Genomic DNA, 15000 nt, shown 5'->3' on the forward strand with positions numbered 1-15000 from the left:
AAAAGGAAGTTAGAGCAAAAGAGGTTAAAAGACACAGAGAGAGGAGACAAAGAACAATAAAGGAAGAGAAAAAGAGAGACACAGAGAGTGAAAGAGACAGAGACAGAGTGGAAGAAAAGGGGTAGAAAAGAAAGAGAGATAGAGAGGGAGAAAGAGAGAGAAATAGAGTGAGAGAGAGAGAAAGAGAGAGAGAGAGAGATAAATAAATAAATACAAGTACAGTGTCTTTGTGAGAGGCACCTGGCTTTGGCAACATCAACCTGCAGCTTGTTTTTCTCTTGCGCTTCTCTGAGTGTTGTCTCGCGGGCCGGATTCAATCCCTTAGCGGGCCTGATCTGGCCCGCGGGCCGCCTTCAGTCGGATATTTGTAAATGCTTCTTTTTGTGATGATGTCATAATGAAATAAAAGTGAAATATCTGAATCCTTCCTCCAGCCCACAAGCTGATCCTGAGAGTCAAGCCCTGACGGACGGAGCAGATCTGCGAAAATTTTCCGTTAAGGAAAGGGTAAGTCTCTCGCAATCATCCGATTTTAATATCGTAATGTGTCATTTTTCGCTTTTATCTCGTCGTTTTTTTTTTGCAGGGGGAAGAATCGAACCGCGTGGAGGCTTCCATGGTGTTAGTAGGTGGGGAAATGGCTTCACTCAATTCGGATGAAAAAAAGTAGAAGAAAAATCTCAAGGGTGGCCGGACTGGTATACTAAAGAGAAAGAGAGAAAGCAAGAAAGAAGGAGAAAAAGGAAGAGAAACAAACAGAAAAGAAGAGCGAGAAAGATAAAAGTGGGAGGAAACAAGGGAGACAAAGTCAGGGAGACATTGAAAGAGAGTGAGAGAGAGGAGGGAGAGAGAGAGTAAAAGAAAAAGAGAGAAAGAACTGGAGAAAGAGTGATAGAAATATAGAAAGCACAAGAGAGAGAGAGAGAGAGAGAGAGAGAGAGAGGAGAGTGAAAGAGAAAAACGTGACGGAAAAAGAAAGACAAAGAGATAAATAGAAAGAAAGTGAGAAAGCGAGAGTGAAAGATTAAAAGAATGAGACGAGAGAGAAAAAGGAAAGAAATAGAAAAAGAGTGAAAAAAAATAAGTGATAAAAGTGAGAGGAGACAAGGGAGACAAAGTGAGGGAAAGATTAAAAGAGAGTAAGAGAGAGGGGGGAGAGAGAAAGTAAAAGAAAAAGAGAGAAAGAACTAGAGAAAGAGTGATAGAAATATAGAAAGCACAAGAGAGAGAAAGAGAGCGGGGAGAGAGAGAGAGAGAGAGAGAGAGAAAGAAAGGAGAGAGAGAGAGAGAGAGAAAGAAAAGAGAGTGAAAGACAAAACCGTGACGGAAAAAGAAACACAAAAACATAAAAGAGAAAGAAAGTGAGAAAGCGAGAGTGAAAGATTAAAGAATGAGAGGGGAGAAAAAGAAGAAGAGAAATAGAAAAAAGTGAGCATGAGAAAGGGAGAGGGAAAGAAATGGTGTGAGAGAGAGCGAGAGAGATAAAAGTGAGAGGAAACAAGGGAGACAAAGTGAGAAAGAGGCTGAAAGGGAGTAAGAGAGAGTGAGAGAGAGAGAGTAAAATAAAAAGAGAGAAAGAACTGGAGAAAGAGTGATAGAAAGATAGAAACCACAAGAGAGAGAAAGAGAGAGAGAGAGAGAGAGAGAGAGAGAGCGAGAGTGAAAGAAAAAAACGTGACGGAAAAAGAAAGACAAAGACATCAAAGAGAAAGAAAGTGAGAAAGCGAGAGTGAAAGATTAAAAGAATGAGAGAGGAGAAAAAGAAGGATAGAAATAAAAAAGAGTAAGCATGAGAAAGGGAGAGGGGAAGAAATGGCGTGAGAGAGAGCGAGAGAGTTAAAAGTGAGAGTAAACAAGGGAGACAAAGTGAGGGAGAGACTGAAAGGGAGTAAGAGAGGGGGGGGAGAGAGTAAAAGAAAAAGAGAGAAAGAACTGGAGAAAGAGTGATAGAAATATAGAAAGCACCATAGAGAGTGAGAGAGAGAGAGAGAGAGAGAGAGAGAGAGAGAGAGAGAGAGAGAGAGAGAGAGAGAGAGAGAGAGAGAGAGAGAGAGAGAGAGAGAGAGAGAAGAATGAAAGAGAAAAATGTGACGGAAAAAGAAAGAAAAAAGACATCAAAGAGAAAGAAAGTGGGAAAGAGAGAGTGAAAGATTAAAAGAATGAGAGGAGAGAAAAAGAAGGATAGAAATAGAAAAAAGTGAGGATGAGAAAGGGAGAGGGAAAGAAATGGCGTGAGAAAGAAAGAGAGAAGGCGAGAAAAAGAATGAAAGAGCAAAAGAGCGAGAAAGAGAAAAAAGAATGAAAGAGCAAAAGACAGAGAAAGAGAAAAAAGAGAAACATAAAAAGGGGAGAGAGAGAGAGAGAGAGAGACAAGAGAATGACAGAGTGAGAACAAAGAAAGAAATACCACCACAGTTTCTTTGCGAGTGGTGCCTGGCTTGAACGCATCAAGAAAGACAGAAGGATCAAAAAAAAACGCAGCCCACTTTTCTCTTGTGCTTCTCTCCTTGCTGTCTCGCGGGCCGGTCTAAATCCCTTGGTGAGCCTGATCTGGCCCGCAGGCCGCAGTGTTTGACACCCGTGCTCTAGAGTCAGTCATTAAAATAATGATGGACACCATGTTGATGTTCTCTCGTTAGTTGCGCTCAAACTACAAGGCACTTTTCTCTTAATTTTGCAAAATTATGGTTCATGTAGTCATGTTTTGTACTCGTGCACCTGGGGGGACCTGAGAGTGAGCGCACCAATGCTTGTGTGTGTGGAATGAATGAGATGGCAGAGAGAGAGTGGCGCAAACGAACATAGCCAATGTAAATAGTTATTATCACACACTAGTATTTTCCCCTGCAACCAGTGTTCCCTCTAAGCTGCTCGCACATTCTCAGCCCACAAGAAAATCTAGCCAGCGCACAAAAATCAGGGCTCAAAATTACTCATTAAGAAAGGACTTAAGTCAAAGTTACAGTGCATGAAGGTAAAAACACATGGGTTCCCCTGACGTTGTGTCCTAAATGCGGTATTTTGAAGTCGAGTCGAAGTCGAACGAAGTTGAGTAAAGTTAGTAGTTTGTCGAGAACCGGCTTCTTCGGCTCGGCTCACTAAAAGGAACCGGCTCTTTCGGGTCCTAAACGGCTCTTCGGGTTGTTTTTGCTTCTTTCATGAATCAAATGATGACTCACAACACGTGGTAAGCTTTCTCTTCTGGCTTTGATTTCTTTGATCTCCGGCGAAATGAACATAAATTGCGACAGAAACAAAATGAAAATAAATCCAAACAGCTTGCCAACATCATTTTTGCCGTTCCATGTATTCCGTTACTCCCCAAGCCTGCACAAAATTTAGTAATCTTACTTATATTTAGTTACTTTTGTCTTTTATTAGCATATTTGGTATTGGAGTAATCCAAAAGTCATTGAAAGTAATCAAGGTAAAGTAACCCTACCCAACCCTGCTTATCACCATTACATATATTCCGTAACTCCGGAGCCTGACTGAAATTTCATAGAATCGTCGATGTGTGCCCTAGGAACCTTAGACTTCCTGGAAAGACCCACGGTGGTCTTTGTGCGTCTGAAGGAAGCGGAGGCCCTGGATTTGGCCCTCGAGGCCCCGGAGCCGGTCCGCTTCGTCTTTCTGCTGATGGGACCCGGCGGCGCCGATATGGATTATCACGAGACCGGGCGAGCCATGGCGGCGCTAATGGCTGATAAAGTGAGTCGGATGACCAGGACCAGGACCAGAACGGAAACAGGACCCAATTGCGTTACGTTTCTCAGTTTTATTGAAAGAGAGAGGAAGGGCTGCGTAGTTCGTGATCCGAACCCGGAAGTGGATCTTCCGTAGCGAGCGATGACGGTGTCAGGGACGGAAAAACTGGTCGGTAGCCGGGACTGGGAGAGCAAGGCGTGGTCGGGGTCGGAAACGAGACGTAAGCCAGAACAGGAGAGCAGACGTAGTTGGAATCATTAATGGGTGGTAAGTCGGGACGGAAGAGTCGACGGATGGTAGCCGGAGACAGACGGGAGCAAAAACGGGACAGGTGGGAGTCAGGGTCGAAAAAAGGCTTGTCTAGCATACAAGGAGATTCGCAGACGGACTGACAACAGGGGATTGACGGGACTGGGTTTAAATCAGGGGTGTCAAACTCATTTTAACTCGGGGGCCACACGATAGAACAAACATTCTGTCGGGGGTTGGACTAGTAGATTAAAGAGAAAGAAAAAGAGAGAGAAAGAAATAAGAGAAAGAATGAGGAAAAGGAGAGAGGGCGGGACAAAGAAAGAAAAAGAGAGAGAGGGAGAGGGCGTGAGAAACAAAAGAGATAAAAGGTCGTGAGAGAGGGGGAAAAGAAAGGGAGAGGAAGAAAGAAATCCAAAGAGAAAGAGAAAGACAGAAGGAGAGAAAAGAGAAAAGAAAGTGCAAAGGATAGGAAGAGAGAAAGAGAAGAGAGCGAAAAGGACAAAAGGAAGTTAGAGCAAAAGAAGTTAAAAAGACACAGAGAAAGAGACAAAGAACAACAAAGGAAGAGAAAAAGGGAGACACAGAGAGTGAAAGAGACAGAGAGTGGGAGGAAAGGGATGTAAAAGAGAGAAGAGAGAGAGAGAGAGAGAGAGAGAGAGAGAGAGAGAGAGAGAGAGAGAGAGAGAGAGAGAGAGAGAGAGAGAGAGAGAGAGAGAGAGAGAGAGAGAGAGAGAGAGAGAGAGAGAGAGAGAGAGAGGAAAGAGTGTGAGAAACAAAAGAGATAAAAGGTCGTGAGAGAGGGGGAAAAGAAAGGGAGAGGAGTAGAGAAATCCAAAGAGAAATAGAAAGACAGAAGGAGAGAAAAGAAAGTGCGAAGGGTAGGAAGAGAGAAAGGGAAAAGAGAGAAAAGGACAAAAGGAAGTTAGAGCAAAATAAGTTAAAAAGACACAGAGAAAGAGACAAAGAACAACAAAGGAAGAGAAAAAGGGAGACACAGAGAGTGAAAGAGACAGAGAGTGGGAGGAAAGGGATGTAAAAGAGAGAGCGAGAGAGAAAGAGAGAGAGAGAGAGAGAGAGAGAAATAAATACAAGTACAGTGTCTTTGTGAGGCACCTGGCTTTGGCAACATCAAGTTGACATATTTCAACCTGCAGCTTGTTTTTCTCTTGCGCTTCTCTGAGTGTTGTCTCGCGGGCCGTATTCGATCCCTTAGCGGGCCTGATTTGGCCCGCGGGCCGCCTCTTTGACACCTGTGCTTTAAATAGTGACAGGGAGCCAATCAGAGCCCACAGCAGTTGACACCAAATGAGCGGGCACAAGTGATTCTGATCGGTAATCGTGACAAATTTCGAGATATTTGAGCAAAATTCAAGGAAATATTTGGGTTATGCGGTAAAAATAGACAAAAAATGCTTTTTTTCAACTTGTATTTTGTGGTAAAATAACACGTGACATTCATTTTAATCATTTAAGTCACATTATTCTACATTAAAGTTCCGAATTTTGAGTAAAGTGAGAAAAAAACTACGTCTATATGTTGCAAAATTCGAGTAGGACAGTAACATTTTTACACTATAAGATAAAATCTACCCGATTTTATTAATATATTTTTTTTAATTGTTTTGGCAAAATAACAAAACTCAAATTTGTTTTGTAGTTTTTTTTAATTTTTAGTTGATTATATTTCGACTTTTTCTTGATTGCAAAATAGGAATAATTAAAATATGTTTTTGTTATTATTTTATTGTCGCAAAATGAGAAAATTCCACACAAAGTTTTAGGTGTTTATTTTCCATTTTACTTTTTTTTTATTTTAATGTTTTTTAGCAAAATAACAAAAGCATTCTTTTAAAAAAAAAATATATTTTACTATATTTTGACTTTTTCTTTATAGCAAAATCGGAAAAATGTAAATATTTTTGTTGTTTTTACTATTATTCTATGTGTATCTTGATTTTCTCGCAAAATAAGAAAATTCCACAATAATTTTTAGGTGTTTTTTTTCTAGTTTACTATTTTTTTTTAAATGTTTTTTTTTTTTTGCTAAAATAAGAAAAATCTCCAAAATGTTGTAGGTATCATTATGTTTTATTTTGCTATGATTTTAACTTGTTTGTCCTGAAAAACAAGAGAAAAAAAAAACTGCTTTATTTTAATATGATTTTAATTTGTGTTTTTTTTCGTAAACCTAACCTTTAACACTAATCCCAAACCCTAGATCCAGCCCTTAAATCCAATCCCTAAACCCGAACCTATGCCCTAACCCTCCAACCCTAAATCCCAACCTTAACCCCTACTTCTAATCATCTAACACTGAACCCTAACCCTGTAAATCCAACCCCCTAATTCTAACCCCAAACCCGGACCCTTTAACGCAAACCCTCAAATCCTATCCCCGAACTCTTTAACTCCTTACCCTAACCTTAACCCCTGACCCTAACTCTAACCTTGTAAACCTAACCTTTAACACTCATCCCAAATCCTAACAACCAACCCCTAAATCCAATCACTAAACCTTAATCCAAGCCTTAAAACTCTTACCATCTAACACTGAATCCTAAGGCTGTAAATCCAACCCCTTAATCCCAACCCCATCCCCTGACCCTTTAACACAAACCCTCAAATTTTAACCACAAACTCTCTCACTTGTAAAACCTAACTTTAACCCCCTACCTCTAACCCCTAGCCCTCTGAACCTAAACCCTAACATTGACCCCAACTTCTGAACACTGAACCCTAACCCTGTAAATACAACTCCTTAATGCCAACCCCAAACACTGACCCTTTAATGCTAAGCCTCATATCCTAACCCCGAACTCTCTAACTCCTAAAACCTAACCTTAACCCCTACCTCTAACCCCTAGCCCTATGACCCTAAACCTTAACCTTGACCCCAACTTCTGAACACTGAACCCTAACCCTATAAATACAACTCCCTAATGCCAACACCAAACCCTGACTCTTTAACGCAAACCCTCAAATCCTAACCCCGAACTCCCTAACTCCTATAACCTTACCTTAACCCCCTACTTCTAACCCCTAGCCCTCTGACCCTAAACCTTAACTTTGACCCCAACTTCTGAACACTTGAACCCTAACCCTGTAAATCCAACCCCTTAATGCTTACCCCAAACCGTGACCCTTTAACACAAACCCTCAAATCCTAACCCCGAACTCCTAAAACCTAACCTTAACCCCTTACCTCTAACCCGCTAGCCCTCTGACCCTAAACCCTAACCTTGACCCCAACTTCTGAACACTGAACCCTAACCCTGTAAATACAACTCCTTAATGCCAACCCCAAACACTGACCCTTTAACACAAACCCTCAAATCCTCACCCCGAACTCTCTAACTCCTAAAACCTTACCTTAACCCCTACCTTCAACCCCTAGCCCTCTGACCCTAAACCCCAACCTCTGAACACTGAACCCTAACCCTGTAAACACAACTCCTTAATGCCAACCCCAAACACTGACCCTTTAATGCTAAGCCTCATATCCTAACCCAGAACTCCTAAAACCTAACGTTTAACCCCCTACCCCTAACCCCTAGCCCTGAACCTAAACCCCAACCATGTCAATGCGAACGCCTAAACTAACCCCAACCCCAAACTCATTAACCCCGACCCTCTAAATCCTAACCCCTAACCTTTCAACCCTAACCCTTCTTGTTCGCGGTCCCCAGCTTTTCAACCAAGCGGCGTCTCAGGCTGAAAGCCTCCGAGACCTGACGGACGCCGTTCGAGACTTCATGGACTGCAGTATAGTCATCCCGCCCACCGAAATCCAAAACGAAGCCGCGCTCAAGTCCATAGTCCACTTCCAGAAGAAACTGCTCAAGGACCGAGTCCACTCCTCCGAGCCGGTGCTGCAGAGCAAGCCGATCCAGCGTAAGAAAACCAAACAATTGTCCGTTTAACGAAATGTTAGCCGTATTCGTTTCAGGGAGGATCCTACAGTGCTTAGTGAAAGTATTGGCCCCCAAAACTGAAAATTTCAACATGTGAGACACAATTGTGAAGTGGAACCGAATTGCTTTAACATTTTTGTCACGGACCAGAAACGGACACAGGACCCAATAGCGCTTGTTTTCTCAGTTTTTATTAATAAAGAGGGAGAGCGGGGCTTGCTTCCACGATCTGATGGTTGACAGACAAGGGGAGCAGGAGATGCGGAAGTGGCACTTCCGTGTCTAGCGAGGAGGATCAAAGACAGGCAGGAAAACAAGTCATTAGCCGGCACTGGAGAGCAAGGGCGGTGTCAAGTTCGGAAACGAGGTCGGCAACAGGAGGCAGGCAGGTAACGGGGCAAAACAGATCAGGTAACAGGCAGGCAAAACGGGGCCAAGTCAGGTCCAGAAACACGTTGGCAACGAAGATCAGGCAGAGAAAAGCAGGGCAGGAACAGAGTCGGACGTAAAGGCTTACTGAGCTGGTGGCAATAGTTCGCATAACGATCTGACGGCTTCCTCTTGGAAGCCGGGGGTCTAAAAAGAGTGCATCAGCCAATCAGCTGTCCAGGCTGTTGGCGCCAATTAAGCAGGTATATTATATTGCAATGAAAACAACCGAGAAGTAAGTGTTGCAAAAATATTGCCCCCCTGTTTTCTCAATTAAGCCAACTGACTCCAGAAGTTCGCTGATGACGTATGAATCCAATGTCGACTTTAAGGACTAAGAATGACAGAGTGAACATAAGTCTCAAAAAGTCTCAGTTTAAATGTACCTACTCATTCGTCTGTACAAGCAAACACTGTAGAACAGACAGCATTATGAAGACCAAAGAACACACCAGACAGGTCCAGGATAAAGTTGTGGAAAGGTTCAAGGCAAGAATGGGATACAAGAAGATCTTGCATCATTAAGTCATCTCCTGTGGCATTGTGTAACCAATGAAATAAAAATTGAGAGAGCATAAAACCATTGCAAACCTACCAAGAACTGTCGGTCCCTTTAAAGTTTTGGCTCAAACAAGGAGAAAACTAATCAGAGAAGCAACCAAGAGGCCCATGTTCACATTGGATGACCTGCAGGCATACACAGCCGAGGTAGGACAATGTGTATAAAACATTAATTAGTCGTGGTCAGCATAAATCTGTTTATTCTTTAAGAATGGCAAAAAGAACGCCCTTAAAAAGAATACAATAAAAAGGCCGGTTTGGCAAGACACCGCATGGGAGACACCAATAACATGTGGGACAACGTTCTCTCATCAGAGTCCAAAATCATACTTTTTGGGCTAAACACAGTGTCTTTTTTGGTGTTAGAGTAACACTGCACATAACCTTGAAAACACCATCCCAACTGTCAAACATGGTGGTGGCAGTATCACACTCTGGGTTTGCTTTTCTTTTCAGCTGGGAAAACTGTTCTAAGCACAATATGAAAATATAATGTAATATTTTAATAAGATTATAATACTGTAATAACTGGGTCGTTTTTCACGACTGTGTCTCACATGTTGTCGATTCTTAGAAAATGTTTTGGGTTTTATATTTAAAAGTTTTAAGACCAAAATATAGCAATACAGTAATCCCTCGGTTATCGCGGTTAATGGGGACCGAGACCACCCGCGAAAACTGCATCGAACGGCTTTTACAACAAATACACGAAACCACACACAATTAGCCGTGTTTAGGTAGTACAAACAACCGCTCGCTTTTGGTATAATAAAGTCAAACTTGAGATGAAATGTGACCGAAGAGAATATACTTACGTCGCGTGGCCGAGTTCCTCCGTGATAAACGGCGCCACATAAGAAGGGGGTGAGGTGGGAGGAGTTAAAGGAGAGTGGGGTGAGCGAAGCGGTAACTCACCATGACTAAGCATTGTGTCAGGGCCTCCCCCTCCCCTTCACAATAAGAGTGTCCACACCGTGTCCTCAGTTGACATAAGCTCGCGCTCAATGGCGTCAAGTCAATAAAAGCTTTTATAGAGAAGGTAAGGTATATTTTTTTAGACCCGCAAAAGTGGAACCGCGAACTAGCGAGGTTCCACTGTATGTCAAAAACTTCTTGGGGGTGGCAATACTTTTGCAAGACACTGTACTCATGTTCTCTGTTCTTCAATTCTGTAGCTTCCTTCTCTACCACAACTCCGCCCGAAGATCCCCTGTCCCGCACCGGTCGACCGTTCGGAGGCATGATACGGGACATCCGAAAACGATACCGGTATTACAAAAGCGATATCGCTGATGCCCTCAACGCTCAGGTCCTGGCTGCCATTATCTTCATCTACTTTGCGGCGCTCTCTCCCGCCATCACTTTCGGGGGCCTGCTGGGTCTGTGTTCGATTCCCGCCACCGGCGAACAAGGCAGCGGTCAACTTTTCGTTTCCTTTCTTCAGCCGACAAGGTGGAAGACATGATGGGTGTCCCGGAACTTCTCATCTCCACCAGCATCCAGGGAATTATCTTCTGCTTCATCGCTGCCCAGCCTGTGCTTGTTATCGGCTTCTCTGGGCCTCTCTTGGTGTTTGAAGAGGCCTTCTATGCTGTGAGTTATGTTCCCTCTCATTTTTCATGTATCTGGGCAAACACACAAGCTCCCTGAGCAAACTGAGGACCAGGGTTGGGTAGGGTTACTTGAACTGGATTACTTTCAATTACTTTTGGATTACTCCAATATCAAATATAGTAATAAAAGACAAAAGAAACTAAATATGAACAAAATGACTCAATTTTGTGCAGGCTTAGGGAGTAACGGAATACATGGAACGGCAAAAATGATGTTGGCAAACTGTTCATTTTGTTTCTGTCGCATTTAATGTTCGTTTTGCCGGAGATCAAAGAGATCAAAGCCAGGAGAGAAAGCTTACCATGTGTTGTGAGTCATAATTTTATTCATATTTAGTTTCTTTTGTCGTTTATTAGCATATTTATATGCATATGTAATAGTCTGTGGTCTGTTCAGCCCTTTGAGACTCCTTGTGATTAAAGGCATCGCAATTAACATGACTTGACTTGAGGTTTTTGAGTTTTTCCTTACTCTCATGTAGGTTTTAGATCAGGGGATGGTGTCACAAAAGTCTGTAGTTTACAATAGTCTGTGGTCTGTGAAGCCCTTTAAGACTCCTTGTGATTAAGGGCATCACAAATAAACATGACTTGACTTGAGGTTTTTGAGTTTTCCTTGCCCTCATGTAGGTTTTAGATCAGGGGATGCTGTCATAATAGTTTGAAGTCTGTAATAGTCTGTGGTCTGTAGGCCCTTTGAGACTCCTTGTGATTAAGAGCATCACAAATAAATATGAGTTTACTTGAGGTTTTTGAGTTTTTCCTTGCCCTCATGTAGGTTTTTGATCAGGGGATGGTGTCACAATAGTCTGTAGTTTGCAATAGTCTGTGGTCTGTGAAGCCCTTTAAGACTCCTTGTGATTAAGGGCATCACAAATAAACATGACTTGACTTGAGTTTTTTAAGTTTTTCCTTACTCTCATGTAGGTTTTAGATCAGGGTACAGTGCCGTAATAGTTTGTAGTCTGTAATAGTCTGTGGTCTGTGCAGCCTTTTGAGACTCCTTGAGATTAAGGGCATCACAAATAAACATGACTTTACTTGAGGTTTTTGAGTTTTTCTTGCCCTCATGTAGGTTTTAGATCAGGGGATGCTGTCATAATAGTCTTTGGTCTGTGCAGCCCTTTGAGACTCCTTGTGATCAAAGGCGCCACAAATAAACATGACTTGACGACATTGAAGGTAGATTGTGTTCTTTTTAAAAAGTTAACAGTAATAATTTAGAAAATCATTTTAGTGTCTCTGTCATGAACCGAAACAGGATCGGGACCCAAATGCGTGACGTTTCTCACAGAAGCCTTTTATTTTACGGGAAATGGGGAGTCATGCACGTTAGGCAGTCTGGCGTGGAATGATAGGAAGCCAGAGACCGATGAGATTAATTCCAATTGCCCGAGCAGATATCGGACCAATGGGGTCAAAACTGGACAGGACAGGATAGACAGGATTGATAATGAAACAGAATAACAAAATTAAACAGGACAAACTAGACAGGAACGAAAACTGGAGAGAATAATAATCAGGACAAAAATAGACGGGAACAAAACTTGAAACCGATATTAAACAGGACAAAAATAAAGGGGAACAATACCGGACAGGAAATACCAACAGGAAAGCCGGACCGAGTGAAAACCCACGTCTTGCCGGGCAGAGGTTCATTGACGGGCTGACAAAGGATGAGTGAGAGCACTGAGCTCGAATAGACGGAAAGCCAATCTGTCAACGAACCGCATCTGGCGCCACACGGGCGGGGCCAATTGGGCGCTATGGCAACCGTGACAATCTCAAAATATTAGTGTTAGTATTATTACTTATTATAACTGACAGATAGCATATTTCCCAGACTATTAATCCCAGTTTTTTACATAGTTTGGCCGGGAATGCGACTTATATTCTGGTATCTAATTATATGTGAAAATATTAATACATTAGTCTATCATTGAGTTTGACATTTTTATTAACAGTACTGTATAATTTCACACTGAAGAGGGCGCTCTAGCCCTGTGTTGAATCGGTGGAGTTGTTCACTGGTAAAATTGACACCGAGTAGGAAAACTTGATTGGATTTTCTTTGTGGCGGATCTGCACATCGTGCAACTTTTACTCGAGTAATCATTTTGATATTTTTATGAAGTGACTTCTGCGATGCACTTCGGCGCCGAAGTACATGTGGTCCCGAAGTGCACACTTCATTTGAAGGGCCAAGCCCGAAGGTAACTGTGGTATCGGGTACCATGATGAGCACTAATAGCCAAAATGAAAATTAATATCTGGAACAATATCAGTACTTGGTATATGAATTTAATGGTATTCAGTCGTGGCATTAGTTGTCAGGACCGGAACGGAAACAGGACCCAATTGCGTACCGTTTACCACAAGTTTTATTGAAAGAGGAAGGACTGCGGCCACGATCCAGTGTTCGCTGGACGAGGGAAGCAAGTCCGAACACGGAAGTGGATCTTCCGTAGCGAGCGATGACTGTGTCAGGGACGGAAACACTGGTCTGTAGCCGGGACTGGGAGAGCAAGGAGGGGTCGGGGTCGGAAACGAGTCGTGAGCCAAAACAGGAGAGTAGACGTAGTCGAGTACAAAAGAGGTCGTAAGCCGGGACGAGAGAGCAGACGGGGTCAGGAGCAAAACAGGTGGTAGCCGGAGACAGACGGGAGCAAAAACGGGACAGGTGGGAGTCAGGGTCATGAAATGAAATGAAATGATCTGCATTTATATAGCGCTTTTCAAGTCAAGACTTCCCAAAGCGCTTTACAGTGTGCTTCACATTTCCCAATAGCGGCTGTGCAGCCATGTAAGGCGCTAACCTGCTTATTGGGGGTATTAGGGGTTCAGTGTCTTACCCAAGGACACTTCGACATGTAACACGAACTGCGATCTCTTGATCCCTAGACGAGCGCTCTACCTCCTGAGCCACTGCCGCCCATGGGTCGAAAAAGGCTTGCCTCGTATACACTGATGTTTGCAGACGGACTGACAAAAGGGGATTGACAGGACTGGGTTCAAATAGTGACAGGAATCCGCGGCGGTTGGCGCCAAATGAGTGGGCACTGCCATGTCCTGCACGGTTGTCATGGCGCCCAGCTGGCCCCACCCCTTGACACCGGCTGAGACGCATTGGACTGATTGCTCTTGGAGTACTTAAGCGCGCTCCTTTCTACTGTGCGTGGCTGGAACGTTTGTTAAACCTGTTAAATGCCTAGTTCTGTGCTACACCGCTTATCCTCAGTAGGGACGCGGGGGTGCTGGAGCCCATCCCAGCAATCATCGGGCAGTGGGCAGGGGACACCCTGAACTGGTTGACAGCCAATCGCAGACCTATCGTTAGTGAATTGAAAAAATATGATGTATATATATAGAGATTTTTTAATTTCCCGATGCCTCCCGTGTCTTGTCAATGCAGTTCTGCAAGTCCCAGGAGATCGAGTACATCGTAGGACGAGTGTGGGTGGGCGTGTGGTTGGTGGTCATCGTGGTGATCGTGGTGGCCTGCGAGGGGAGCTTCCTGGTGCGCTTCATCTCCCGCTTCACACAGGAGATCTTCTCCATCCTCATCTCCATCATCTTCATCTACGAAACCTTCGCCAAGCTCGCCAGGGTAATCCCTCATTCCGCCCTGACTCTCTTCACATTTTGCCTACCTGACCATGGCCACAGATCACAACAAGCACAACAAGAATAAACAGGTATCAATCAGGCATGAACAGGTTTTCAACAAGGGTAAACAACGATCTGGCAAAGAGCAGTTCCAAAAGGAATAATCAGGAAATGCAGGTCAGCCGGTGTCAAGGGGCGGGGCCATCAGGGCGCCATGACAACCTTGCAGGACATGACACTCATTGTATTCCATTCCAACCCTGCTCTCCGGCTTTTCCAGATCTTCAAGGCCCATCCGCTGATCCTGAATTACGATCACCTGAACGCATCGGTGGAAAACCCCTGGAACCCCAAAGTGGAGCAAACTGTCATTTTGGACAACGCCACCGGCAACACCACCGTTATCTTCAACACTTTAAAACAACCCTACCCTAACACGGCCTTGCTTTCCATGTGCCTCATGCTCGGATGTTTCTTCATTGCTTATTTCCTACGCCAGTTCAAGAACGGAACGTTTTTACCTGGAAAAGTGAGATTATATTTTGAACCGTTATTTGTCTCATCTCATCCCATTAGCTGCACCGCTTATCCTCAGTAGGATCGCGGGGGTGCTGGAGCCCATCCCAGCAATCATCGGGCAGTGGGCAAGGGGACACGGCAGCGCAGTGGTTAGCGCGTGTGCAGCACAGTTCTGAGGTCATGGGTTCCAGCTAACGGACTTCCTGTGCGGAGTTTGCATGTTCTCCCTGTGCTTGCGTGGGTTTCCTCCAGGCACTCCAGTTGATTGGCCGGTCCAAATTGTCCCGAGGTGTGAATGAGCGAGCGAATTGTCTGTCCCCGTGTGCCCCGCGACTGGCTGGGAACCAGGTCAGGGTGTCCCCTGCCCACTGCCCGAAGAGGGCCGGGATGGGCTCCAGCAC

General features: G+C 44.0%; 1 protein-coding gene across 1 annotated transcript in view; it reads left to right on the top strand.

The window, feature by feature from the left end:
- slc4a1b (solute carrier family 4 member 1b (Diego blood group)) overlaps positions 1-15000 on the top strand; it is a 43349-nt gene that overhangs the window by 12771 nt on the left and 15578 nt on the right. Inside the window, exons 4-11 of the mRNA XM_088324335.1 lie at positions 435-507; positions 587-629; positions 3527-3711; positions 7647-7851; positions 10037-10240; positions 10306-10454; positions 13887-14081; positions 14361-14609. Coding sequence (XP_088180461.1) covers positions 435-507; positions 587-629; positions 3527-3711; positions 7647-7851; positions 10037-10240; positions 10306-10454; positions 13887-14081; positions 14361-14609 — 1303 coding nt within the window. The remainder of the gene's footprint in view (positions 1-434; positions 508-586; positions 630-3526; positions 3712-7646; positions 7852-10036; positions 10241-10305; positions 10455-13886; positions 14082-14360; positions 14610-15000) is intronic.

The sequence above is a fragment of the Urocampus carinirostris genome, chromosome 19, assembly GCF_059441175.1.
Source record: "Urocampus carinirostris isolate Australia breed hairy pipefish chromosome 19, RoL_Ucar_1.0, whole genome shotgun sequence".
NCBI lineage: Eukaryota > Metazoa > Chordata > Actinopteri > Syngnathiformes > Syngnathidae > Urocampus > Urocampus carinirostris.